This window comes from Aptenodytes patagonicus, chromosome 1, assembly GCF_965638725.1.
Source record: "Aptenodytes patagonicus chromosome 1, bAptPat1.pri.cur, whole genome shotgun sequence".
Classification (NCBI taxonomy): Eukaryota; Metazoa; Chordata; class Aves; order Sphenisciformes; family Spheniscidae; genus Aptenodytes; species Aptenodytes patagonicus.
This window is the reverse complement of record NC_134949.1, coordinates 62,703,262-62,730,839: the sequence shown is the minus strand read 5'-3', so window position 1 is coordinate 62,730,839 and position 27,578 is coordinate 62,703,262. Positions and strand designations below refer to the sequence as shown.

General features: G+C 43.0%; 3 protein-coding genes across 5 annotated transcripts in view; 2 read left to right on the top strand and 1 right to left on the bottom strand.

Moving 5' to 3' along the window:
* Positions 1–342: 342 nt before the first annotated feature.
* On the top strand, positions 343–12,396 carry HSP90B1 (heat shock protein 90 beta family member 1). Its single transcript, XM_076339553.1, is given in 22 exon segments — positions 343–379; positions 382–458; positions 460–546; positions 548–633; positions 635–753; positions 1,306–1,405; positions 2,067–2,208; positions 2,288–2,404; positions 2,792–3,123; positions 3,964–4,075; positions 4,762–4,878; positions 5,486–5,602; positions 6,324–6,461; positions 6,556–6,633; positions 6,723–6,788; positions 7,052–7,321; positions 7,555–7,800; positions 8,038–8,174; positions 8,813–8,891; positions 8,988–9,143; positions 9,709–9,807; positions 10,384–12,396. Coding segments are annotated over 22 exon segments (2,742 nt in total). The 3' UTR covers positions 10,414–12,396.
* A 2,041-nt stretch (positions 12,397–14,437) lies between these two features.
* Positions 14,438–16,165, bottom strand: UQCC6 (ubiquinol-cytochrome c reductase complex assembly factor 6). Its single transcript, XM_076328739.1, has 2 exons — positions 15,932–16,165; positions 14,438–14,699 (listed from the first exon to the last, which is right to left on the bottom strand). Exons 1-2 carry the CDS (start codon positions 16,037–16,039, stop codon positions 14,604–14,606), a joined length of 204 nt encoding a protein of 67 aa, XP_076184854.1. The 5' UTR covers positions 16,040–16,165; the 3' UTR covers positions 14,438–14,603.
* Positions 16,166–16,560: 395 nt separating this feature from the next.
* Positions 16,561–27,578, top strand: part of TDG (thymine DNA glycosylase) — a 13,670-nt gene continuing 2,652 nt past the window's right edge. For 2 of the 3 annotated variants that reach the window (XM_076339513.1, XM_076339503.1), the window contains exons 1-9: positions 16,678–16,748; positions 19,301–19,449; positions 22,103–22,332; positions 22,841–22,910; positions 24,283–24,418; positions 24,498–24,580; positions 24,662–24,756; positions 26,335–26,506; positions 26,804–26,932. In XM_076339513.1, coding sequence (XP_076195628.1) covers positions 16,726–16,748; positions 19,301–19,449; positions 22,103–22,332; positions 22,841–22,910; positions 24,283–24,418; positions 24,498–24,580; positions 24,662–24,756; positions 26,335–26,506; positions 26,804–26,932 — 1,087 coding nt within the window. In that variant the 5' untranslated portion in view covers positions 16,678–16,725. Of the gene's footprint in view, positions 16,624–16,677; positions 16,749–19,300; positions 19,450–22,102; positions 22,333–22,840; positions 22,911–24,282; positions 24,419–24,497; positions 24,581–24,661; positions 24,757–26,334; positions 26,507–26,803; positions 26,933–27,578 lie in introns of those variants that run through there. The other variant, XM_076339523.1, reaches the window with a different exon arrangement.

Sequence of the window (27,578 nt, the reverse complement as noted above, 5' to 3'; positions counted from 1 at the left end):
GGGGGGACCCGCCAGCGCCGCCCCTTCTCTGCCGGCGGCTGCGGCGGCCCAAGCCTGGTGCTGCTCCCGCCGCTCGGCCGCACTGTTTATGGTCGCCCTACCCGTAACTTTTCTCTCCTCTTTGGTACCCGGGGGTGCGGCGGGCCGCCACGACCGGAAGCGCCCGTTGCCGCAGCAACCGCCTCCCCGGTAAACATCCCGGGTGTCCCCGGAAGCGGTCGGAGCCGGCCTCCCACGCGGGGATTGTCCTTATCGCTCCCGGCCGCGGCCGCAGCGGCTGCGGCCCACGTGGCCTCGGCGTTAAACATTAACGGCTTATTCATTAAACCATAACGAGAGGCCATGCCTGTTAAACCCCTCCGCGGAAACGATTGGCCAAGCGCCCCTCCGCCCGGCCAATCGGCGCCGGCCACGCTCCGTCCGCAGGAAACCGCACATGGAAAGCCACGATTGGCGGCGATAGCTGCAGGCCCCCCCTCTACAGGCTTCCCATTGGCTGTATATTTGGCGTGGTACGCTCCAATTGGCCAGTCGCGGAACGGCTCCCCCCCTCCCTCCAGCGCCCCGCGTTGATAAGGCGGAGGGGGAGGGCCGCCGCCGCTCTAGCGGGCTCGGCGGCGCGGGACGGGGGCTGCGGCCGGCTCGGGAGCGCGGGGCAGAGGCGCCTGGGGCCGTTCTCTTCTGCGACCGCAGCCCACGTCGCCATGAAGTCGGTGTGGGGGCTCGCTCTGGCGTGCACGCTGCTCCTGGCCGGTGAGTGCCCGCGGGCTTCTAGAAGCTTCTGGCGGGGGGGGGGCAGGTGTCGGGGTCTCGGCCAAAAGAGACCCCCCTCCCCCCCGCCCTTCCCCCTCTTTTAGCTAGGGTAAGGGGGACGGAGGCCGACGGGAAGCCAGGTGGGGCCCTTGGCGTCTGGGGGGCGGGGGGACCCCTCACTCTCCCCCGTCTCCGCTCTTCTCCCTGTGGGCTGCATGGAGAAGGGAGGGCGAAACGGTGCCCGGCCTCCCGCCTTGCTCTCCCCGGGCTGCTGCCGGCGCCGCTCTCTAGGGAGCGGGGTGGCGGGGGGAGGGGGACGGTATGTCTAACGCGGCTCATGCGCCGTCACGGGCGGGGGAGGAGGGGAGGCGGGAGGGGGGGCGTCCGTTCCCTTCCCCCGTCTCTGATGTCTCCGGTTGGGCTGAACTTTTACTCGGGGAGGGGGGTGGAGGGGCAGAACGGAGCCTAAAACCGTGGGGAGGGGTAAGCGGAGAACTTCGGTAGTGTGTAGCGGGGATCAGGCTCAGATCGTTGGATTCCTTGTTTTCCCAGTATCCGTTACAGCTGATGAGGTGGATGTGGATGGGACCGTGGAAGATGACTTGGGTAAAAGCAGAGAAGGGTCTCGAACAGATGATGAAGTTGTTCAGAGGTTAGTACTTGGGGTTCTGGGTAAGTTAGTTCTGAAACGTTAAGGCTTTCTCTTGCTTTTGAACGGTCGGTTAGAGCATCAGTCATGCCTAAAACCTCAGAAATAGGGGGGGAACACCATTCAAAAGAGAGATCTAGTCAGCTGGGAGGAATAAAATATTTCTGGAAAAGGCTGTTTCCTTCTAAGTAGAAGCGAGCCTGAGAACTTGGATTCAGAAATATTCAACTTGTCTTTTCTAATATTAGTAGTTGTATAGAAAACAGTTAATAGGGGTTTACTCTTGCATGTGGTAAATGGTGTCAGTTTAGTGCCTACTGATGAAATAGCTCTATGCCTATGAACCGCTTCATCTTCTGTGAGGTATACCACATGCTGAGGATTACAGTGGTTTTAACGTACATACATTCTTCCCTTAATTTCTTTTTAGGAAAAAAGCCTTACTTGCAAGCATGGATTTTCACTCAAGTTTTAGATTAAAGTTATGCAGTTGAGGATAGCTAGTCTTGCACATATCTCATTTGATCATGTAACTTTGGGGCTGTGTCAGTGATTAAGGATCTTACTGTTGTTCTAACTAGACTGTTATTGCTGTTGCTAGATGATAAAATTAGTGATACTATATGGGGAGAAGACTCTTGACAGGTTTTCATTGTCCTAACAGAGAGGAAGAAGCTATCCAGCTAGATGGCCTAAATGCATCCCAGATCAAAGAAATCAGAGAAAAATCTGAGAAGTTTGCATTTCAAGCAGAAGTGAACAGAATGATGAAACTTATTATCAATTCTTTATATAAAAATAAAGAGGTTAGTGCCTTTATCAGTAGAACATGTTAGAACTGTTTGTGTGTGTTCTGGAATTCCTGACTACTGGTTTCTATTTTAGATTTTCCTGAGGGAACTTATTTCAAATGCTTCGGATGCTTTAGATAAGATACGGTTAATATCTTTAACTGATGAAAATGCTCTTGCTGGTAATGAGGAACTTACAGTCAAAATCAAGGTAAGAAGCGTTAGGTATCATCATCTCTTACGGAGGAGGGGTGGGAGGAATGTAAAAAAAAAGATAGTGTATCATTAAATCTAGATTTTTGGCTTAATACTGACGCAAATACAAACTAGGATCACGTCAGGACCCTTGCAATTAGCTTTATCAAAAACTACTCTTTGTGGTGAGAATACATTTCTGATTCTATAAAGAGTAACTGAAGCATTGAAATATTTTGAAGGTAGGTATTTCTCACTTCTATAGTTACTGCAAATTCAATTTGTTGTAGCCAGGCATGTTTGAATTTGAATAGCTGCTACTCTACTTACCACTTTTCTGTGGCAGTGTATTATGTGTTAAGATTCAAAGTGAAGTCAAACTGCATCTTTCTCTTTTTTTCAGTGTGATAAAGAGAAGAACATGCTTCATGTTACAGATACGGGTATTGGCATGACAAAAGAGGAGTTAGTTAAAAACCTGGGTACCATTGCAAAGTCTGGTACAAGTGAATTCTTAAACAAGATGACTGAAATGCAGGATGATAGCCAGTCAACATCTGAATTAATCGGCCAGTTTGGTGTTGGCTTTTATTCCGCTTTCTTAGTAGCGGACAGAGTTATTGTCACATCAAAACACAACAATGATACTCAACACATTTGGGAGTCAGATTCAAATGAATTCTCTGTGATTGATGACCCAAGAGGAAACACTTTAGGACGTGGCACAACCATAACGTAAGTATTAAGTTTCTTTGGGTTTAAAAGAAAAAAAGTTGCGTGGGTACACTTTACTCATTGGAATATGTGGATGACTTTAGCATGGTGACTCATTTATTGTTTGATTCTTGTAATACAGCTTTTTTCAGTTTAATAGAAAATTTGCAAACTATTAACCACATCCAAAATAAGTGAGTGATAATGTAGTTTGCTTCACATTCCATTAGATGAATTCAGAAAGCCATGAGCATCTTGACAACTAATTGTTGGCAAGTAATTCCAGACAGTTCAGCTGCCTGCAAACTCATTCAGTCCTCAACACCATTGTGGCCCATCGAAACCTATACACGGGCTGTAGAGCTTCGTCTTGGAAACTGGCTGCTGCTTATATACCAGTGAGACTGGTCTGATGCAAATCTCAAACTAGAGGTAGTTTGACAATCCTATTTTCATCGCTTTCACAAGCACATAAATTTATTTGATCTGGGTTTAGAGGACTTCTTCCTGAAGAAGGCACTTGGTATGAAAAAGTTCATCTCGGTGCTCTAGTTCCAAGTAAAGCCAGTGAGAGTGCATCAAGGTCCTGATAAGTATCAATATTATTTGAGGTTTTCATTTAGACTTCTGGACATCCTGTTGTGCCCCAGTTGTTGAAAATAATTGTGTTTCTTCTCATTGGAGCAGTTTAGTAGGGACTGTATTTTTTTAAGATATATTTGTAGCTGAACTAGTAAAAGCTTAATTGCATAAATTTGAATGGCTATAGCTGCAACAGTAGGCAAATGCATCTCTTCCTGTAAAACTATTTTAAAATACTTGTCAATCCCTTTGATTGAAGGGTTTTTTTATTTTCTTTAGCCTTGTCTTGAAGGAGGAAGCATCTGATTATCTTGAGCTGGATACTGTTAAAAATCTAGTAAAGAAATACTCACAGTTCATAAACTTCCCCATATATGTGTGGAGCAGCAAGGTAAGTATTTAACTGAGCATTGCACAGTATGAGCTTTGGTTGTGAAAACTGTCTGGCCAGATCTTTCAGGAAGGATGAGGGCATACTATAGAACTTCTACTTACCTAATTTCTAAAATTCTTCCATTCCTGACTTTTCTGGCTAGTGTTTTACTGGTTACTTGCTCTCCAAAAGTTAGTGTGTTGCTAAAATCACAAACTTTGAAGGAACTTGGTTTTATTCTGACTGAAAGAACTTTACCAAAGGAGCAAGACTCTGCTAATTACTAAGAAAGATCTTTTTTCCATTGGCTTTGTTTGGTAGCTGGAAGCTTTGGTAAGGTCTCAAGCAGGGCTATGGTTAGGTGTCCTGAAAATAAGGCAGTGTCTTAACTTTTAGGCCTGTTCTTCTGATGTTTTCTTGGTGTAGCACTAAATTAAAATCACCCAAGTCTCTGATTAGCATTATGTGTAAAGCTATGGAAAAACTTAAATTTGAGTACAATGACCTCCTAGTGTATTGAAAAAGCATGTATTCATGAAAAATGCAACTGAAAAACCATAGCTATCTATAGAGAAATGCTTGCGATAGGCAAATAACAAAAGTTAAACTAGTGCTCTGAGAGATTTAGCTGTTTGAGAGAATACTAGAAGATACCTGGTAAGAAGCCAAGCAGTCCAAGTCCCCACTTTCAGTTGTCTCTTTAGACAGAGACTGTTGAAGAACCCATTGAAGAGGAGGAAGCAAAGGAGAAAGAAGAAACAGATGATGATGAAGCTGCAGTTGAAGAGGAGGAGGAAGAAAAGAAACCAAAAACTAAGAAGGTGAACTTTGTCCGACTTGGGGTTTTGTAACTCATGTCAGATAGTTCAGCAAATTTCGTAGTCTTCCAGAGGTGCACTTCAGTGTGTGTGTGTGCGCTTTCAAACAGCAATCCTGTTTAAGTGCAGGTAGACATCTTGTCAGGAAAGAAGATTGTCAACAAAACAGACTTGGTTGAAAACAGGCAAATGACTGACAATAGCCTTGTGATGAGGCAGTGGTCCCAGAACTAATTTTAAATACAAGTGAACTGCTTGAAATGGTAGTAGACTTCAGTAATCTGACATTGTTGAGTAGTTTAAATTGAGTATACTCTGCTGGAAAGCTTTTTTCAGAATGGTAGTAGAACAGAAATACTGATACTCAGTGAATGTGTTAAATGGACATAGGACACACTGTAGTGTAGACTGAAGTTTTGTTCCTGTGTGTTATGCTAATTTGTATGCTTGAATGAGAATATCCAGGCCATTGCATAATTTATTTGGTAAATTAGAAAGAGTGTGAATTTTTGACATACTATTTTATGACTTAGCTTCAGTGGAGTGTCTTTAACTGACTTAACCTGAAGTAAAGAATGAGTCTATTATACTGTGGTGTTTACATACCTAGGTTGAAAAGACTGTCTGGGATTGGGAGCTCATGAATGACATAAAACCAATCTGGCAGAGACCATCTAAAGAAGTTGAAGAAGATGAATACAAAGCTTTTTACAAAACCTTTTCCAAGGTAAGCTCTGAGCCTGAAGATTGTTCCAAAGCAAGAGGTTTGCTATAGTATCTCTTGCTGTGTAAACAGAACTTGAGTGTTTATAGGATGGGCTATTTCTGAAGAATTAATTAATTGCTGTCAGTAGATAGGTGCTCTGCAATTCAGTCTAGGAAGTGTAGCATCTCACTCAGGAGTTAATCTCTTTTTCCATAGAGAAGGTACTGCCACCCAAGTGTTGGGCGGCCTGGGTTTGAGAAGTCATCTGTTCCAGTTCATATGGAGCTTACTGATGTGTTTAAATGTTGACAGGGAAATTGTTATTTAGTCTGAGAGTGGTGCTTGTGTTGTACATGGTGGAAGAAAGAGGAAGATATGTTTCTAGAAACAACATTGTCTTTATGTGCAAATACAGCATAATGTGTTACTTGGGAGTCTCTTAACTGTGCTGTGATGATACTGTATTGGTTGCTGTGCTGTTGGTAACTTTGTGGTGGTTGGCTTGTGGGAAAAAAAACATAAAAAACCCAACAAAACTAATAGGTCTCAAGGAAGGTTACTTCTATGTGAGTAACTCAGCTGAATCTGGGACTTCTGTCTCCATAATAGATTCTGACAAAGCATGGTTAGTTAGTTATTTGTAATATAATTGCATTTACTTGGCAAACTCATGTTATTACTGGAAATGTATTATCTCACCGATAGTTTCCCCATGTCAATTAAAAGTATTCTCTCTTCACAGGAACACGATGACCCAATGGCTTACATCCACTTCACTGCTGAAGGGGAAGTAACTTTCAAATCTATCTTGTTTGTTCCTAATTCTGCTCCACGTGGCCTGTTTGATGAATATGGATCCAAAAAAAGTGATTTCATTAAGGTAGGACAAGCAAGTGTGTGGGTATGGATTCCTGTCAAAAGAACCCAAACAACAAACATACATAACCTGGCTGCTGTTTCCTCTTGTAATTCAGTTGTATGTTCGAAGAGTGTTCATCACTGATGACTTCCATGACATGATGCCCAAATACCTTAACTTCGTTAAGGGTGTTGTAAGTATTACAAGTCTTACTTGCATTTTATTTTTTTTAATCTTCGAATACTGTTAGCTATACTTAAGAAGTTTTTTTTCCTCAATTAGGTGGATTCTGATGATCTTCCTTTGAATGTATCTCGTGAAACACTTCAGCAGCATAAATTGTTAAAGGTAAGCTAGCTGATCTTAAATTCCTTCATTGTAAACACATGACAGTAGCAAGATTTAGAAGAATAATAGCCTGATTAATTTTACTTCATATAAGGAGTGTGAAATTAAAGTGTAGGAAACCCACGCATTGCTGTTTTCAGACTACCTCTGTTCACTTCAAGTCAGGGACACTAAGTGTCTTGAATCCATCCTTTGCAGTGGGGTTGAATTGAGGGTTCTTCCAAGTCCTTACTGTTCTAACTTGGTATTGCTGCTTTTTTTAGGTGATCAGAAAGAAACTTGTTCGCAAAACTCTTGATATGATCAAGAAAATTGCAGAAGAAAAATACAATGACACATTCTGGAAAGAGTTTGGTACTAATGTAAAGCTTGGAGTTATTGAGGATCACTCCAATCGTACACGACTGGCTAAACTTCTTCGCTTCCAGTCTTCTCATCATGAAAGTAACCTTACAAGCCTTGATCAGTATGTGGAAAGAATGAAAGAGAAGCAAGACAAAATTTATTTCATGGCAGGTGCCAGCAGAAAGGAGGTATGTGAGCATGGAAGAAAGAGGGAAGGGGAAAAATATTATGGCTCTTAGTTAAAGTAGTACCATAAACATTGTGAGCTGTGTATTTGTTGTAAATGTGGAGACTCCATGCTTATGTTACTACTGCAGTTCAGTTTTCCTTGTGCTGACACTTGTCAAATAGTTGCACAGGTTTCAGTAGCTGCTGGTATCAACGCAATTAAACCAGCATCTGATCTGTTTTGTCATCTTAGGCTGAGTCCTCACCATTTGTTGAGCGTCTTCTGAAAAAGGGCTATGAAGTGATCTATCTGACTGAACCTGTGGATGAATACTGTATTCAGGCTCTGCCAGAGTTTGATGGCAAGAGGTTTCAGAACGTAGCGAAAGAAGGAGTTAAGTTTGAAGAAAGTGAAAAGTCTAAGGAGAGTCGGGAAGCCTTGGAAAAGGAATTTGAACCACTCTTAAACTGGATGAAAGACAAAGCTCTAAAAGACAAGGTAAAATGTTATGCTATATGTAATGTTTATTTGTAAATGCTGTTGTACTTGCTACAACATACCTTGCAGATTCTTTGAGCATAGACAATACCTTTATTTCAGGAAGATAATGAGTTAGAATGTCATCTTGGAGCCTTCAGAAAATATTGAAGTGACAAGAAATTTCAGAATTACTTACTTTACTCCCTGTATAAGCTGTTGGCTCTGTGAGCTAACATTAAGGCTTTTTTCCTACAGATTGAAAAAGCTGTGCTATCTCAACGTTTAACTCAGTCTCCATGTGCTCTTGTGGCTAGTCAGTATGGATGGTCTGGTAACATGGAAAGAATCATGAAGGCTCAAGCTTACCAAACTGGGAAGGATATATCTACAAAGTAAGCTTTCAGTTATGTAGCAGCAGACATGAAATGTAGTTGATGGTCTCCCTTGCTTGGTGTGGGCACACCAAGCTCCCCTCTGGTTCAGATGATCCTTCATATTTTTAAGGTCATCTATAACCCAAGTTGCAGTCTCCATCATAGTCTTACATTGTTGTTTCAAAGCCCGGATTGTAAAACTGCCTGGTGAGCGAGACTCATCAGTGGCATTTGCGCTCTCTCATTTGGTAACAAGAGAAGATGAACTGTCTCACCATTGGATGTGAGGAAAAATTTCTTTACTGAAAGAGTGGTTAAACATTGGAACAGGCTGCCCAGGGAAGTGGTTGAGTCCCCATCCCTGGAGGTATTTAAAAGACGTGTAGATGAGGTGCTTAGGGACATGGTTTAGTGGACATGGGGGTGTTGGGTCAACGGTTGGACTCGATGATCTTAGAGGTCTCTTCCAACCTTAATGATTCTATGATTCTATGTCTCAGTAACCTTGAATGCTTTTTAGAGTTAAACTAGTATTAAAGTGGGGCAGGAGGGAGGAATACACTTGTTACTGTGGCTTTAATCAGTATTCACTGGTTTAGAGATGTAGCTGGGTCCTGTACTTCAGAATGTAGTGATGTAATTTCTGTTCTTTTCAGTTACTATGCTAGCCAAAAGAAAACATTTGAAATTAACCCCAGGCATCCATTGATCAAGGACATGCTGAGGCGAGTCAAGGTAAACAAATAACAGTAGTGAAATATTGACTGCTTGGCTGCATACAACCTAGTTAACAGTTCTGTTTGGTTTTTTTGTAATGCACTTCCACATTAGGAAAATGAAGATGACAAAACAGTTTCAGATCTTGCAGTGGTACTGTTTGAAACTGCAACTTTGAGATCGGGATATATGTTACCAGACACTAAAGAATACGGAGACAGAATAGAAAGGATGCTTCGTTTAAGTTTAAACATTGACCTGGATGCAAAGGTTAGTTTGGCTTCAACTTGGGGCTGATAATTGATTTATTGCTGCTACATTTTAAAGCAGATACTTGATAGACTTGCATAAAATGAAGTGTATCCAGCTTCCTGCACTTAGGTGGGCCACCAGGAGCCCAATTCAAGTACCTGGGTGGGAAACTGATGAGTCTGTACGTCATGCTCATGTCTTCCCTTCCACTCTTCTTTCCAGTTGCTTGGGATTCTGTGCTCTCATGCTTCTCAAGTATTGTCCCACCCTTAATCAAGTGGTGGTTCTATGGGAGTAAATTAGGGGCCAAAGGCACATGTGCCCACCTCGTTAATGGAGAAATACATAAGTGGGTATAAGTAACATGGGTTCTCATAATGCTGTGCAAGAACTTACACTGGGTGTCTTGCCGGAGGAGGTATGATAGTGTGTCAATGCTAAACAGAACTCGCTTTCTCCTGCAGGTAGCTTGGGGCAAATGTTAGGAACTGATAGTGGGTACTTTCATAGCCTGTATTTAGCTAGTCCACAACTAGTAAACATCCTAAGCAAATAAAGCAAATTGCTTGTGACCTTCCTACAGGTGGAGGAGGAACTTGAAGAGCCTGAAGATGCAACTGAGGAGGCAGAGCAAGATGAAGAGGAGGTGGATGCTGATGCTGAAGACAGTGAAACACAGAAGGTAAGGTCTCAAGTTTGACTCTTTTCTTACCAATATTTATGTGCAGTTTTGTCTGTGGTGCTTCCTGGCAACAAACTTGTTCGCTTTGCCTTTCATGACACTAGTTTTTAGTGTGAGGTTTTCCAAGCTTTTCTTGGAGGGTGGAAAACTGCAGCACAAATGACACTTCATTCCTTATCAAACTATATTGTAAGAAGAAAATGCTTAGATATGTTCGAAGTTGGAGCTAAATTAAGCTTGAGAGATTGTAACAGAGTTGCCCTATGGCAAGAAAACAGAAAATTCTCTGCAGTCAACTTAATGTTATCTGTTGGATTTCCACAGCTTGTGGGCCATAACATCAACAAATTGGCAAGTGTTGTTTCAAATGGTTACAATACAGACTTGTAACAATGCTACAGACAACACCATTATCTCTAAACAGTTCAACTGTTACGTGAAGTCAGCCTTCACTTAGCTAATGTCTGCAGTTTTAATGATGTCTTGATGGATACTTAGGTTCAGTTCTTCTGGGACAGTTCTTGTAACCTTTTCTACTTTCAAAAAGTAACATTATGATTCTGTTTGTCTCCACAGGAATCCACAGATGTGAAAGATGAACTGTAAGCTGCACTCAACTACCGTCCTGCATTGGGGGGTTAGGAGGGAATGTGAATTAGATTGTTTTGGTTTTTTTCCACTGTAAAATGTTGAGGGATGGTATGGGGTTTAAGGGTAAAGGAGGAATTTTTTTAAGTTCACTTTTCTAAAAACATTCCTCATGAATGTAAATTTGTATTATTTAACTGACTTGGTGTAAAATCTTGTCATGTACAAAATAAAACGTTCCCAAACACCACTAACTCTAAATTTTACGTAGTAAGCTCATCTTGTGGGCTAGCACAAAGAAACACAGAGATTGTCTTCAGTGTTCAGGTCCTTTGTACAACAGGCAGTCTGCAGTACTCATGCCTTTCCCACTGGCGCAGCCACGACTGTCTAGTGTATGCCTATGGTTGGGTTTTGTGTTAACACACCTGCTGTGCTGTTTAGCCAACATATACCTGGTATGAGAGCTGTAGTGAACTTGCTAGTTGAAATAAGTATTCAAGGAGTTATGTATCTACTGACATCGTAAAGATGAGATGGGGTATTTAAAAATAGCATTGGAGCTGAAGTTCTGCCAGCTTGCACTGGACTATATCTGACTTGACTCCACTGTACAGAGTAGGCAGTGGTAGCTTTTACAGCTGAGATGAGCAAAAAGGAAAAAAAATCCTTTCACTAAAGTTGTGAACAACAACCAGAAGTGGCTCGCTGCCTGTGAGCTTATACCATCCTCTATGGTATTTGGTAACCTTACCTTTAACTTTTGTAGTTACGCAGTCCTGCTTTCTGTGGGTTTTTTTTTTTCCAAAGGTGGAAGCTCTTGTGTGTTACACTTGTTCCTTAATGCTGTTGTTCCTAAACTTTCACTCTTGTTCTATGCCTCTTTAGTATGGCAAAGCACTCTAAATACTTAATCTAATGCAAGCTAAATCTGTTGACACTAAATTGTGTAAATATTAGCTTTATGTGGTGTTTGGATAAAGCACTACATTTTTTCACTAGTGCCTCTACTTCGAAACATCTTCACGGTGTTGGTAGAAAGTGTTTACACTGAAGGGGGTTTTTTTGCCTTCCTCTGGAAGAAGTACACAGGAGTAGTACTTCCATACAGTGACTCGACTTAAGAACCACTCTTGTGTTTCGTGAACAGAACTTTCATGAAGTTTTAGTTTTGCGATCTGAAGTGAAATAAACTTTCTAATGTGAAAGTGAAGTGAAGGCACTAAACACTGACCTGAAGAACTTGTTTTCCATTTACTTTTACTAGGCCTCTCTATTGCCCAAATACTGTTTCCATGCAATGAATACAAATGCCCTGTATCAGTGTGGTTACTGACTTAGGTTTTATACAGAGATGTTGGCTTTATTGAAGTATGCTGTTTGATGCTTCAAGGAATGGGAGCTTAGTCTTGGGTTTTTTTGAGGGAGTTTGGGGTTGTTTTGTTTTTTGCTCACCGTAGTAGTATCTTGGATGCACCATAAGAGCGTTTCGTCATTAGAGCATGCTGAGTGGTCTAACCCTAGAGTGTAGTTCAGCAGCCAGCAATTATCAGCTTTAATAGCAGTCCTTTGTTAGTAAGCTATTGAATGGGGCAGGTGCACCATTTCTTCTTAAGGCATGGTCCTCTTACTGTGGCAGTGCAACTTTTGTGCTCTGTAGCAATCAACTGCTGCTGAGGTTTTGATTTAATACTTCCTAAAATACCACTTCTAGTGATACACTTCTGAGTATATCATCAATATGCACCCCTCTATATCTGACCAGCCTGAGTCGCGAACGTGGCTCAGGCCTGCTGTATAGTTAAGGGTGCTTCTGCAGCTAACAAACCGAAGAGGCGTATTGGAAGCGTAGGTTGCTTGCTACAGTTTTCTCAATCTGTTACTTACTTGTAGACTTAAAGCAACCTTTGCTCTGTTACATAGCTGAAGTTCTCAATGCCTTGATTGGTTTTAGGATGACGTATCTGATTCGGAAATAATAAAGAGCACACTTGAGAGTCATGCTTTGTGCTGCTTCATCTTCCTCAGCTGAGGATACCATGTGCAATGTAGCTGTGGTCCAGCTGCTTTCTCTACCCTGGAGTGACAAGTGTTTGCTATTAATAAGCACAAAATGTGGTTGTAAGCTTGCTTTTTTGGGGGGCGGGTCATCTCTGAAGTAAAGTCGTGTTGATGGTGGAAGAAGCGTCTCCCAGTCATAGTGAGGCTATTTCTTTCAGTGCTGCAGTCACACTGGTTCTGGGGGTGTCACCTCTGCTGTCAAAACCTGGTGTAGTCAGCTTTGCTGTTCCTAGGTGGGCAATAATGAGAACGGTTCCCCGAGTGCTAGAAAAGGCTGGGGTAAAACAGATGCTCCCTGTTGCTCAGTTTCCATTAGTAGCAGGATACATTTAGAAATCCAATCTAAATAAGTAGTAGTAACTGCCCTCTGCAGCCTTTAGATCTGAAAAGCCTTTAGAAAATAGGGAGAAATGCATCTTTCGTGTCAGAAATCAACGTAATAGAGGTGATACTCTGACAAACTGTGAGTAACAGGGTAAGGGTTGGTGAATCCTGGCCCTTTAAAGGGACAACTGAAAAACTGCTATTCCTGCCCTAGTTAGAACAGGAACAAAATACTGCTGAACTGCCCCACCTTGTCTCTTCAGTAAACTTTATCTTATGCTGAGATTAAGATGCTGACTGAGATGGTTGTCAGTCTCAGCTTTGTTTAGGTATAGTGAAGGAAAAAGTAGTTTCACCAGAACTGGACCTAGTAAGGTGTTCTCATTGATTGATTTCATTTGGGCTTTAACACCTGAGATGTACTTGAGACCCTTCTGTCAATGACTGCTGTCATTGGTAAAGGTGTCTGAGATAGTATTACTAGATCACAGGCTCTCTAAGTACAGGCTGCAGCTTGGACATCCACGTGGGCACGTAAGCACAGGAGAGGATCTCATCCCCCCCTCAGCTGCTTTTCTACATCAGCCAATAGTTGCAAAACTGTGAGGGCAGAGGCACGTACCCATGCAGAGGAACCATGAACCCTTCTTCCTTGGAAAAACACTCCAACTTACACAAACGTAAATAACTTCACAGCTGGAACAGATGCAAAAGTAGCACTTTCAGTAATTATTTCTGGGTCCCCCTGCTATTACAAGAGCTCTAAGTACTTTGCCAGTAGAAGTTAGGGAGCTTTTTTGTTTCCGTAATGGGTAATCTGTCAGGTTGTGGTTTTCTTTCCCAAGTTAAACCTGAGAATTGAGGATGAAGCCTGTGCCTTGTCTCGGTACCTTTCTCAAGGGAAAGCAATCCCCAACCTTCACAAGCTCTACTGCATACCATTCAGAAATGGATTGTCATACCATCTTTGTAGGATGTTGACTTTGTGTATCTCCTGGTGTGAGAGTTTTGTGGCGATCCTATTTCGGGACTGAAAGGTAAACCTGCACTTGTTATTTCAGAGTTTTGTATATACAGCCATCAAAATCAGCCGTAAACAGAAGATGATGCCCAAATGGAGTACAAACATACATAATTTCAGTGTAACCTGTATGTAGTTGTATTAGCTAAAAATGGGGCAAATAAGTTGTAAGATCCTCCCTAGCCTTACGGTGGACCAAAGTAGACTTCCTCTCAGTAATACAGACAGCCAATGTAACTGCTGTTACAGCAGCCAGCCAGCATGAGGAGGAGTCCAGTGCAAGAAGTGCTGCAATAAGGAATCTTCCTTACTTGTACGTGCCATCACTTACTGTATCACGTTCTGGGTTACGTCCAGTAATACCGAGTTAAAGTTTAAAAAGGGGAGAAATGCCAACGGGTAAGTGGGGTTCTACTACAGGTGAAGAGGTGAGCTTATTAAGGCTAATGAGTGGCCACAAAAGCTTGACTTTTCAATATGCTAAACTTCCTATGCTTGTTAATCAGCTTAAAAGTTTCAAATTCCATCAGACTCGCCAATCTGAGTTTACATCTTTTATCCTGAAGGATACTTACACTGCAGTCGAGATTAAGAAATCATAAACATTTTGGCGCGCAACTGATTGGACTTTTAACAACAGTATTCATCGTACATTTATTTTTAATGCCACCTGTAACGCTGCTTAAAGGAAACAAAAAAAAGCATTAAGGGAGTCCAGTATTTCACATGTGGATTTCTGCAGTTGAGACAGTTGAACAAATATTTTATCAGTTCTAGTTTTCACAACGTAAGTAAATTCTGCTCACTGTTGTGAAGTTTGAACTTTGCTTGATCTTGCTTTTAGACCCAACAGTTCTGTTTTCAGTTCTCCAGGCTTAGGAGGTATTTCAGGTATACTCTGTTAAAAATGGAGAAAGATGTCAGTGTTGTGGCAGAAGAAAAACTAAACTCACAAAGCAGTAAATTAGCGTACTCTGTAAGAGACAGCATTATAGCTAAATTGTGGTTATACCGCCCTCTTTTTTGAGCAGAGTATAATTCTTACATGCAAAACATCTTAAAAATTAACCTATTACCTTTTTGTAATTTGACTTTTATTTTAAAGTAGCAAAATACGATTTGGAAAAAAGGAGGAAAAAGGAAGAATGGACGGTTTGTTTTAAAGGAACAAAGGTTCTTTTTGCCATTTAAGAATGTAAGTTTGGTTGAGATGTCTAGTACAGCTGAGGTTTCCACACGTATTCTCTCTCTTGGCGACAGAAGAAAGAGTTTCACGGCTTCTACCTTTCCACTTTAGAAATGAAGCGCTGAAACTGGAGTTGAAATTTAAAAAAGGGAAAGATACCAGATGACATAACATTTCAAGAACCGTACCTCCTCGAAATTCGTGCTAGTTTGAAGAGACGCAGATCATTAGATCATTCTGAATAAATATGCCTATTTGTCTGTAATGAAGGCTACAGTAGAGACTATTAAAATACATAAATTCTTATGTATCTATCAATGATTTAAGCCTCATTGCTTAAATTTTGACATGACAGCTCAAGCACGGTGATTTTTTTAACCTATTTCTGATTTGAAAACAGCACAGTGTTTTTAAAAAACCAAAGTGTGTACAAGAGCAGGAGGATGAAATAAGGCTTACAAGTCAGAAGGCCTCCACGAGACCAAACCGGCCATTAATACCCCTGGTGGATGGTCTCATTCGGAGCTTAGCTCCCTGCGACTGTAATTTTGATAGTCTTGACTCCCAGCCTGTCATCGTTTCTAACATAAACTTTCGGTCATCTTCACTTCCACTACTGGAGTAAAAAAAGTCTATTTAAATCTAGCATAGCCCCTTCTCGCCACTTTTGCACGCCCTTTTCAAAAACCAACTCCCCACAGCAGGAGCCCCTCCTGAAGAAGTTCGCGTAGCTTGCTTGTTCTCGCTACCACGCCGACAGTTCGAAGGCGGCTCCCGAGAGAAGACCCGGCTACCCGGTCGCCGCTTCTTTAGAGGCTGATCGTCTTCTGCAGCCAGGCCGGAGACCTTTCTAACGCACAACCGCCACAGGCGACCCTCCGTCCCGCAGCCACCCTACCCGCCTCCGTAACGCAACCAGCGACGGGAACCGCCCGAGCACTTACAAGGTCAGGCCTGTAGTACCTGTGCACGACCTCGGCGCCGGCGAACATGGCCAGCATGCTGGCCGCCAGCGTCTTCAGGTAGGTGGGCCAAGGCACGCCGGCGGGCATGGCTGCCGGGAGGGCCCGGGAAGGCGGCGCCTCCTCGCTTCCTCACGGAGGGGCTCGCACAAGGCAGCCCGCAGGCGGGAGAACCGGGCACGGGCCGCCGCCGCCGCCCCAGCGTCCCCCGCCCTGCGGCGGCGGTTGGACGCCGCCCCGCCCGCCCCAGACACACGTAACGCGCCGGACGTGCGTCACGCCCTCCGCCTCCAGGGCGGCCGCATCATGGCGGCGGGGCTGCCGGGGAGGGGGGGGGGGGATGTCGAGGCCCGCCCCTCGCGGAGGAGTACCCTGCTGCTGGTGACGCGGCATGAGTCGTGACGTAGGCTCCGAAACCCTCAGACCGCGGGGGGCTGAGCGCGTGGCGGCCCTGCGACCCGCCGGGCGCGGCTGAGCCGCCCGCCTCCCCCCGCGCCCCGAGCGGCCGCTGCCGGCCCGGGTGCGGGTCCGGGGGCGAGGCCGCGGGGAACCGGCTCCCCGCCGGCGCTGGCACCGCCCCCTCCCTGCGCCCCTCCCTCGCCGGGCCGGCCGGCCGGCCGGCTGCGCGCTCCCATTGGCCGCCGCCGCTCACGTGACGCGGGGCCGCCCGGCAGGTCGGTTGGGGCGCTGAGGCGCGGGGGGAGGGGGCGACGGGGGGCGGCCGGCGCGGGCGGTGACAATAGCCCCATCGGCGCCGGGAGGCTCCGCGCCCGGGCATGGAGGCCGAGGAGTTGGGCAGGTACCGGCGGGGGCCTGGAGCCGCGCTCGGGCCTCGCGTTGGGCATCGCCGTTGTCCTTCTTCTTCTTCTCTCCCTCCTCTCCCGCGGCCGGGGGGAGCCGGGGCCGGGCTGCGGCGGTCCCCCTTCCCCGAGCTCGCTCTGGGCGCAAAGGGGGAGGGGAGGGGAGGGGAGGGGAGGGGAGGGGAGGGGAGGGGAGGCGCTCCCGGGTGGGGTGTGAGAGGGGGTGCGGCGAGACGGGCCCAGGGCCGTGGGGCGGCCCTCCGTGCCTATGGGGGAGCGGGGTGAGGGTGGGTGGAGGCGCCGGGCTGTGGGGCGCGATGCCGTGTTTGTGTATCCCGGGTGGGCGCCGGGGGAGATGCCCGGAGCGGGAGCTCTGCGGGGGGGGGGGGGGGGGGGGTGCGTGGGGCTGGCGGTCGTGCGACGGGGATGTGCGGGCGCTGGTGTGGGTGAGATGGGACTGCCGTGCGGCGGGGACCTACGGGAAGGGGGTGCGTGGGGGTGCCTGGAAAAGGGAGGCAAGCTGATGCCTGCTCCCGGGGGAAGGTGTGCCTGCGGGCGGCCTGGGGCGGGGTGAGCGCCGCCTGCGTGCCGGGGGCGGTGGGGGTGTCGAGGCGGCGTGGGGCCGGAGGGGCAGCCCTGTGTGTTCGGAGCCCGCTGTGCGCCGGGGTGCGCGGAAGGGGCAGGCAGCCCCGGCGTGAAGGGGCGTCGGGGTTTGTTGGGGCTGCAGTGGGGACGGGGCTTGCTGCGTGTTAAGAAGCACATGCGTGGGCGTGCATGCAGCGGAGGCCTGTGTGTGCAGAGGTGGATTTGAAAACGATTTAATGTTTGTTTTTGTTCCAGTGGACGTATCTTTTTCTCTTCTCTCTTTTCTCTTTCCTTCATTTTTAGCATGAACTGAAGGGGGGTTAAATCATTACCTTTTCCTCATGGAACTGAAAACATTTATTCCGGTGTTCCATAATATATACATCAATAACAAAATACTGTGTTTCTGAACCCGTGCAAGAAAAATGATCTAAAAAAAAAATGCATATGAGGGTTAGAGGTGGGAGTAAAAGCTGTCTTTCATCTCATTACCGTGTGGTTAGAGGACTTGTTCATGATATGATGCAAATTTTCCTCTGTTTAAAGGGAATTTTATTGCCTTTATACGAAGGAGACTTTATATGCGCATAAAATAAGAAGACGTATTACGAGAAGATTTCTTGTTAGAGACTGTTCTTGGGTTAGACGCTTTCGCGTCTTTCTTACTCACTCTGTTCTGCTCTGTATAATTAAGCATTTATTACATTATGAACTGGATTCTACATGTCTCAGTTGTGTTTCCTAATACAAATCTGAGGATCAGTTTTGTTCTGTTCAGTAACTGCACAAGTATTTTATATAAAATGGAACTCTTCCAGCGGGAGGGGTGAGGTATTTACTGTACTCTGAAAATCCTTTGTGACTTTGTTAGGCAACTTCCCCAGGAATCTGACAGACCTACGTTCAAATTTATTCTCCTTGATTCAGGGCAGTATTTGGTTCAAAATCAGTGGCCTGATCACAAGACCGTGGGCTGTTCTGGCATAAATCTGAGTTACAGTGGGATTCTTAAATATTCTTAAAAACCCATTGTGTAATAGAGAATGGTCCCTTCTTTTGAGATATTTCTGTATATCTAAAAATTATTTTGTGTTTTTCTGAATAGCTCTGAGGTGATAAAATTATTTCATGAAAATTTACTGTTCATGAAATCTTTTCTATGTGTTTGTATGGCAGTAGAATCTATGGACAAGGCGGTGGCTGCATAGGTAGAAGGGAATGACAGTATGAAGCAGAAGTTTGTGTTGGGGTGTGTGGGCTGTACGTGACTAATAAATGTGTGGAGCAAAAGAGCTGTATATGGAAAAATGTCTTTGTGCATGGAAGGAGACTGAATGTGTGTGTGTGTGAACACTTCTGCGTAGAATAAGTGCAGTATTTCTGTTAGGATCCAGTGCGGGATAACTGGACAACATCTTCCACGCGATTTGTTAAAGCTGTTTAATAATCTGCGTAGTAACTAATGCTGTGTGTATTCATAATGCTTTGTAGACCAGAATGATTTATCCATTCTGTATCATATCAGACAAAGTAACTGATGTAACATTAAGAAAATCTAAAACTTGGGCAACTTGAAGTCCGGAGAGTTTTAACTCGCTTGTGTTGTAAATTGTCGGTATGTTTGATAGACAGTTTGCCTTGGTAATGTGTGCTACATAGTGGTTTTTGAGAAAAAAAGGGGAAAAGCCCTATGCTTCACTTATAAATGTTGTGATTCTTCCACATTATAGTAATCATGAGAGAACTGTACTGTTAATGTTGGGTTTAACATCCCCTGATACCAGCTAAGCACTCAGACTGCTTAGTGGATTTGGATAATTTACTGCCTTGTTAATAAAGTCGTTGGAGAACGTAAGTGCAGTACATGCCAGCCTTGATAAAGATTGATGTTTACAGTCTGTTTGGCACGTCGCTAAATTTCTAAATTGCTGATAAATTATGTCTCTTTTTTTTCTCCCTTTCTAAGATACTACACGTATCTTCAGCAAGCCCAAGCTTTTTACACGTTTCCGTTCCATCAAATGATGACTGCAGCGCCTAACATGGAAATCATGACTGAGCAGCCGACTCTAGAGGGCGTTCCAGAGCCAAACATTGCTCAGGAGCCTCCAAAAGGTAGTTTGACTGGGCTGTGCTAAGGGAGCTAAGACGTTAGTAACCGTCGGGGGGGGGGGGGGGGGGGGAAGTTATTGATCTTAAACTGCTCCTTTGGACCTATTGGATTTCTTGATGCTCTTTGAGGAAGTATTGATTCATTGTATTCTTTAAGTAATGTTTGTTACCAGACAATTAAAAAGATAAGAAGTAAACCCAGGTGATAGTATTCACATTGTTCAGTCTCAAAAAATTATCTCGTTGCAGGAAGAGCAGATTTTTGTTTCAGTAGCTAAACGTATCATTTTTAGCTGATTTTTCGTGGGTTTTAATATTATGTTAGAGACATTATCTTTTCTCAGTCTGAGTTAAAAATATTTTTTAACTTCTGCCAGAGAAGTACAGTATAGTACTGTTTATTTGAAATATTTTTGTTTAAATGGTGTTTTAGTGTGTTGTAGTCATCACAAGTAGTTAATTGCTTATATACACTAAGGATTGATTGTTTTTAATGAGGTTTGTTTAAACAAATACAGGACACTTTCCAGCATTGTTTGTATGTGACACAAGTCTTGTACTTTATGCACTTGTACATTGCCTTTCTTTTCCCCCACTAGGATTTTGTGCGCTTAGGCTTTACACTAACCATGCCAAGAAAAGATCCCTTGTTCTGTTAGTCTTACGCTTGCTCTTTACCACATAAAAAAAGGCAGTGATCTCTACCATGCTTAAGTTCTGATTCTACAGCAAATATTCACACACCAAGTTTCATCTTGCTTTTAATATATAGGTATAGGTCAGCGCTCTCCGTACCAAGGTAATCTATCAGCCAGTTCATGCAATGACATTGCTTGTTTAAGTGCATCCTTTTATAAGCGTCAATTTTTCTTTTTTAGTTGTAATGCTTGGCCAGATGAAATCATAGGAAGAAAACCTCCAGTTTAAAACAGTTGCAACTGCTCTATTTATTCACTGTATTCTTCACTACAGTTAGGACGCATCTTAAGTGCTATATAGTTAGGCTTCTTTTGCGGCTTTATTATTGGATAACATGATGTCACCATAAGCATGCTGTTTGACTGCACTTTCAAGTATTTTTAGACAACCGTAATCTTCTGTTACGAAGCTGTTCCCTAGTATTTTTGCGAGAATTGGAAGTTGAGTAAGGCCTTGAAAGACAGGGCTTGAAGATTTACCAAACATGTGTGAAATTTACAGGAGCATATGTGAAAGGCAAAGATTTGGAGTCCAGCTACCTGCTGTGATGAAAAAAGTAAAATTTTTAGGATTAGCGCCTGAAAGGCTGCCCTGGCATTGTTCGTCTTTCATGACAGTGGCTGGTTGGTAGGTACCTGATGAGCATGAGAGTTAGGAGAACGTTATCCTGCTTCATCTGAAATACATCCAACTCAGAGCAGTCAGAGTATCTGTGGCATTTTGCCGTCACGTGAAAAACCCCCTAGTTCTTCAAGGGGTAGGAAAGAAAAAGCTGCTTCTGTGCCTCACCAAGTCTGTGCCTTTCTAGTCTCTTCTTCATTGTAGCTACACTATAGCTTGAGTACTGTTACTTACAGCTTTCCTAAGCAGTTGCTCCAATGACGCGGTGGGAATTTCACATGACTTCTGTCCTTCTTGTAAGAAAGCTGAGTGCAAACAAAAACAGCCCCAAAAAAGTTTGCAGACTTAGGGCAGTGCCCTGGTATCCACCGTATTTCTTTCTTATCTGAGGGAGAGTTTCGTCTAGAAATTTTGCAAATAAGATGAAGTCTCAATTTTAAAGCAATAGATTACCTTGGTTCTTTGCTGATTGCTGCTAAATATGTTTGCATACTTTTGAAGTTGTGTTCTGCAACTTGACATTATCAATGAACAAGGATAGAGAGCAATCTCTGGGTGGTCATGTCATGACCAGTACCTGTGCTGATTGAATCTCTAAGCTTTAGGGGCCAGAAGATGAGGAAGCTTCAAATTGAGTGAACAGTGATTACTTTATGTTTGCATTTTGTAAATAAAAATTAATGTTTGGTGTCACTCCTTCAAACTGAGATCCTGAAGCTCTCATACGTCACCTTGCTATATGATGCACTGGACAGTATCTGTTCTGTAGACAATAAATTGTAAATAGCTTATGCAGCGTTCAGCCTATGTGTTTGTGTTCCTGACAAGCTTATACCTTACACTGTAGGTAATCCTTGAGACCTGTTGCTCTTGACATGCTGTTCAGTTTCTTCAATGCGTTATGTAATCTGTAACAAGCAACTTTCATATTTAGAAGCTGAAGTGTGAACAGTAGGCTAGAGCTTACTATTGCATCCCTTGGAACCTAAGCTTTGATGTTCTGGCATATCCTCCAAAAGAGATGAAACTGTTTCCAAAGGATTGTTGCACACAGCATGTAAACAACATAACCTAGTCACGAGGTTATTCTTGGTTTGTATCCTAAGTCAGCGTAGCTGCCTGTGAGTAGTGTGTGTGTCTGTGGTACAGAGACACCCAAGCTAGCTCTGTGTTGAGCCTGCAAAATGGAGATTCACCTGGTAATTGTTTAATGAATTTTGAAGGTAAATTTATCTGTCTGCTTTCTTTTTGTGTCCATACATTTAGCTCAGTCTTTTTGAATATCCACACTGCAATACTAGAAACGTACAAAAAGGATATTTGCTGTGTGTTTCAGAAGTTAAAAAAGGAGGAAGGAAAAGAAAAGCCAAAGCGACTGAGCCAAAGCAACCCAAAAAGCCTGCTGCTAAAAAAGAAAAATCAGCCAAATCAAAAGGCAAACAAGAAAAGATCACAGATACTTTTAAAGTCAAAAGAAAAGTGGACCGTTTTAATGGTGTATCTGAAGCTGAACTTCTGACCAAGACTTTACCTGATATTTTGACCTTTGATCTGGACATTGTAATAGTAAGTAACTCACAGTTACAAGATTAGGTAGAAAAGTGAATAGTCTGTACTCGCTGGTTATGATTTACATTCCTTCTGCTTACTTATCTATATTGCTTATATGGCAAGATCTTGCAAGATAAAGTATATAAACTGTTTCCTGTGTGTAGAGCTGCTTTGCATTTTCTGTTAAAAATCATAGTAATGTAGTTGTAACTTCTGAGAAGTCCAAGGCTTACGTATAATACATAGTTATGAGAGACCGTTACTTGACACTTCATTTACTGAAGTGCTGCACCAGTGGCTGTAAAACACACTGTGAGCTGCTCTTCTGGCATTGCACATCTAAATGAGACACCGCTGTAAAATTGTCATTTTTTTAAAATAATGATGGAAGGTACCATTAACACAGTTTTGTTTATTGACGGTAACTTAAAGAGAATTGAGTAAGCGTCCTTACTGTAACTTGATTAAATTCCTGACTGGCAAGCCATGTTCTCATCGTTAAAATGGACTGGTATCTTTGTAGATTGGCATAAACCCTGGCTTGATGGCAGCTTACAAAGGACATCATTACCCTGGACCTGGAAACCATTTTTGTACGTTTTTGTTTTCCTTTCTTCTTACAGAATTTGCAGAACTTTGTTAGAACTTGTGGCATTTTAATTAAACTGGTTTGGTTTTTGGTTTTTGCCTTTTTTTTTTTTTTTGATGCAGAGAGGGATTTTGCTTTTAACTATTCAAGAGTGGTTTAAATCCCATAACTGCTTCTGTCAAATACCATGCATAAAAAGGAATAAAAGAGGAATAATTGATGACTTTCAATGCAGGTTTAGAATTGTCATGTAAACACAGTATTACCAGATAACTTCTTGGCGTATTAGTGTGCAACATAAGGAATAAAAATTACATCTCTAGTACTTGAGTTATCGAGGGTAAGTCAATAGGCATCAATTTCTGATACAAAATAAAACTACACACATTTTCCCAAAAATGCGTTTCAGCAGGGCCTCTTCTGTTTGCATTTATTCATCTCTTCTAAACAAGCTTTCTGACTGATGAAAAAGCAAAAACCGTTGCCCTTTCCCAGTAGGCAAGTGCATCTAGCACACCTGATTCTCCAGACAGATATTTTTTTCCTAGGTATTTTTCCATTTAAATAACATTTTCTCCAGCATGTTCTCGTAAAGAAAGATCATACCTGAACTCTGAAATGCTCTGTTTTGCTTACTCGGAGCCATTTCAGCTGTGGAGCTCCATGTGGGCTAATTTGCAGCCCTGTGATACTCCAGCCAAAAGGCTTCTGGTGTCCAACAGACTTGTAAATCAGGCTTGGGTATTTCTCTAGCATTCTGCGGACTAGCCAGACTAATAGCTGCCTTTACCGAGAAGCAGACGGGATACGCATGCTCTGACAAATCCAGGTGTTTGTAAGCTTCCCGAATCATTAGGAGCTAGCTGTGGTTAATTTGTGCTTAGATTGGCAGTGCACATCACCCAAACTATACTTTAATACACTAAATATGAATGTAAGATGTCAACAGGTTCTGTCAGAGAGGCCCAGTGCAAGGAGAAGCGATGGCAAGGTTGTAAAAGAAAACTGACGCTTGTTGTATTTGCTACATTCTTTCCCACAAAAATCCATATTGATCACATTCACTCCCTGCTTAAGTGAATCACAAAATCTAGAGCTCTTTCTGACTTTTATTCTAAAAGTCTGGTTCCATACACAGGATCATGGTGAGGAATTCCTGTTGTTCACTGGGGATTTTCTATGCTCTTGCAGCAGATAAAGCAATTTTGGCTATTTTAAACTTTTCTAGATAGGGCAATAGTCTTCCGAAATTAACTGATGCTCTGTTAACATAGACTCTTCCTTTAGCATTCCAGGACTCTGATAGTCGAGGGGGTTTTTTGGTTTTGTTTTCTTTTCCTTAGAAAAAGGCAAAAGCATATCTTCCTACTTCACAGGGAAGTGTCTGTTCATGTCTGGTCTAAGTAATGAACAGCTGAACCATATGGATGACCACACCTTGCCACATAAATATGGGATTGGATTTACAAACATGGTTGAAAGGACAACACCTGGAAGCAAAGACCTCTCCAGGTAGGATAACAAGGGGGAATATTGTGCTTGTTAATGAGTTAATAGTTGTGATTATAATTTTGAGTACTTTCTATTTTAGCAAAGAGTTTCGGGAAGGAGGGCGGATTCTGATGCAGAAGTTACAAAAGTATAAACCTCGTATAGCAGCTTTCAATGGAAAATGTGAGAACCTTGATTTTTAAATGAATTCGTTTTGTCAGTAGCTTTTTTTTGTCCACTTATCCTATCTTCTTTTCATTTTAGGTATTTATGAAATTTTTAGTAAAGAAGTTTTTGGAATAAAAGTTAAGAACTTGGAATTTGGGCTGCAGCCACACAAGGTGCCAGATACAGAAACGGTAAGTATTGATGCTGAGAAACAAAACCAGGGCACTCCATTTTGGTTATTTCAAAACTAACAAAGTCTCAGGACTTGCACATGCTTACGATAACGTCAACGTTTGCCCGAAGTACAAGGGATGTGGAAGGCTTTTACTTAAATAGAGAAAGGGGGATAGTGCAATTTTCAGACACATCTTTAATGCAGCTTCTTCAGACTTGCAGACTTTATTTGGGAAATGGTGTATTATGGTTAGTAGGTTAGTGCATTCTCTGAGGACTATCTAAAACATGAATAAAACATACATGCTCTTATGATAACTATTCTTTCTCCCGCTCTGGGGCACTACGAGCACCATGGTCACGTTCAATATCAAAATTCAGTAATACAAACATACAGGGAACTGGACACAGAAAATCAGATGAAAATAGATGACAGTTAAGTCCATCATTGCGCTATTAGACACTACAGCTACAGCATTACTGGATCCGGGCATGCCCAAGCACTTCCTTCCATCAGACTCAGTCTTCTTAAGCTGATTTTCAGCTTGAAATTAAATCAGACACTTCAGATAAAACAAACAGTTTGATGAAGAGTGCGTTAGTCATAGACGTCTAGTGCTGGAAGGTATCTCAAGAGACCAGCTATGTATCATCACAAAGGTTTGTTTAACCTGTTCTTATAAACAGGTTAAGGCAAAGGCAGTTACACTAGCTGCCAAGGTAGCTTATTCCAGAGCGTCACTACCTTGTCAGTTCAAAAGTTTGGGTGGTTTTTCTTTTTATTTCTGTCCCAAAGTACTAGTGCTGCAAGTTTAAGCTGAGTTTAAGCTGTCCTTCTCTAAAGGTGAAGTGTTGCCATCAGAGCCTGAAGAACCGTTGGTGATAAAGCGCTTGCTTCTTAAGTAGCTCTTAAACACTTCTGCAGTAGATGTATTTGTAAGAAAGATAAATAATCCTATTTACAAGTACTTGTTCGTAAATACTGCACGCTAATAAAAGTATTGGATACAGTTCCTTTTTTCTGAACTAACTTTACGTCTGGTTAGGGCTGTTGGCCCTAACAGATAGAGACGCTTAGGCTGGCTTCAACCACACGAACTCCAGAGTTTCAAACCCTGGCAAGTGCGATGCAGACGCACTTGGCCAAGAAGCCAGGCTAATGAACCTGTGATGCCTCCCTTACTGGTTTGGGGTGTTTGCATGCTATCACGTACTCCACTGGGGACTTTCTGGCTCAGAGCTTCGCTTGCTCGGGGAGCACTGGAGTATGCTCCACTGTCTGGCATACGCTTGTAAAGTGTACTTCTTGTAACACATACCGGTGCTGCTTCTCCTGCAGCGCATAAACAACTGGTGAAAATTGTCCTCGCTTCAGCAGCTGATAATCAGTCCCTCTCTTTAGGGCAAGACATCTAGCTGGCCAAGGAAAATGAAAGGCTCCTTTTATCCTCCCCCACAACCACCCGTGGCATTAGTTGAAGTTTGTACAAAGGGTTAAAACAGTGAGCTTAGCTGTTAAGTTATTCTCGATGCACTAAAGATTAGCTCATAGTTCAGGGACCAGTAATGCTGTTTTTCTTGCTCTTTGTCTCAAGCTCTGCTACGTTATGCCGTCATCCAGCGCAAGATGTGCTCAGTTTCCTCGTGCGCAAGATAAAGTTCATTATTACATAAAGCTGAAAGACTTAAGGGATCAACTGAAAGGCATCGCACCAAACACAGAGGTGCAGGAGGTGCAGTACACATTTGACTTGCAACTTGCGCAAGGTATAGTGGTTATTTTGTTAGTCCTTTATTAAAATGTAGTGTAACGTACAACACAACCAGCAGTTTCCCAAGCAAAAAGAAATAAGGAATTTAAAGGAAGAGGTGTGCCATCTTCTCTAAATCATGTGGCGTAGAATTACACATTCCACTCTCTTTTTAGTACAATCTTAATCATCTAAGGGGAGCAAGAATTATCTTGTAAAATGTGTGGCTGTTTTTTCAAGTGTTCTCCGATAAAAACACTCTGTGATCATTTTTGTTCTGAATACTAATACTTGAGGTCTTCTCTTTCGGCAGAGGATGCTAAAAAGATGGCTGTCAAAGAAGAAAAATACGATCCAGGTTATGAAGCAGCGTATGGAGGAGCTTACTGTGATCGTGCACTGTATGAAAGCGAACAGTGCAATTTCTCTTCAGATGGAACTGGTAAAGTGCGGTGCTTGGGGCATTCAGTCTGTGAACCATTACTTATGAACAAATACTTAACTTTCTACCCTTTAGCAACTTGCACAATTCATACAATGTATTTGAAGTATGGCAGCAGTTAAACTCTTACATAATTGAGGGAATGTATAGTTTTTGTGAGAGAAATGAAGAAAAGTCATTTACTTTATTTAAAATCAATCAAACCGTTTTCCCAAACTCCAGCTGACTCCCAGGATCTGACAAACAGACACAACTAGTGACTTACACGGTAAACCTCTTCAACTGCAATGACTTGTATAACTGCATCATGCTTTTTGGAGCAAAAGAGAGGGTTGGTGGTACTTTTTTTTTTTCATTCCTAAGGAAAGCAAAGCCAGAGAATGGTGGAACAGATAAAATAACAGTGCAGTTGAGGTTGTTGCATTGCTGGCGGGCCAGATGAAGGAGCAGTATTGGAAGGATGAGTCTAGTAATCTAGCTGTAATTAAGAAGCTGGGAATTTTACTTCCCAAAATACCACCAACTGTAATTAAAAAAACAGTATGAAAAACAATGGCAGAAGCAGTAACTTCGGAGTAACCACCTTCCTCTGAAGTCTTGAATATTCAGTCCTAATCTCACATTGAGAATTGAAATTGGCGTTCTG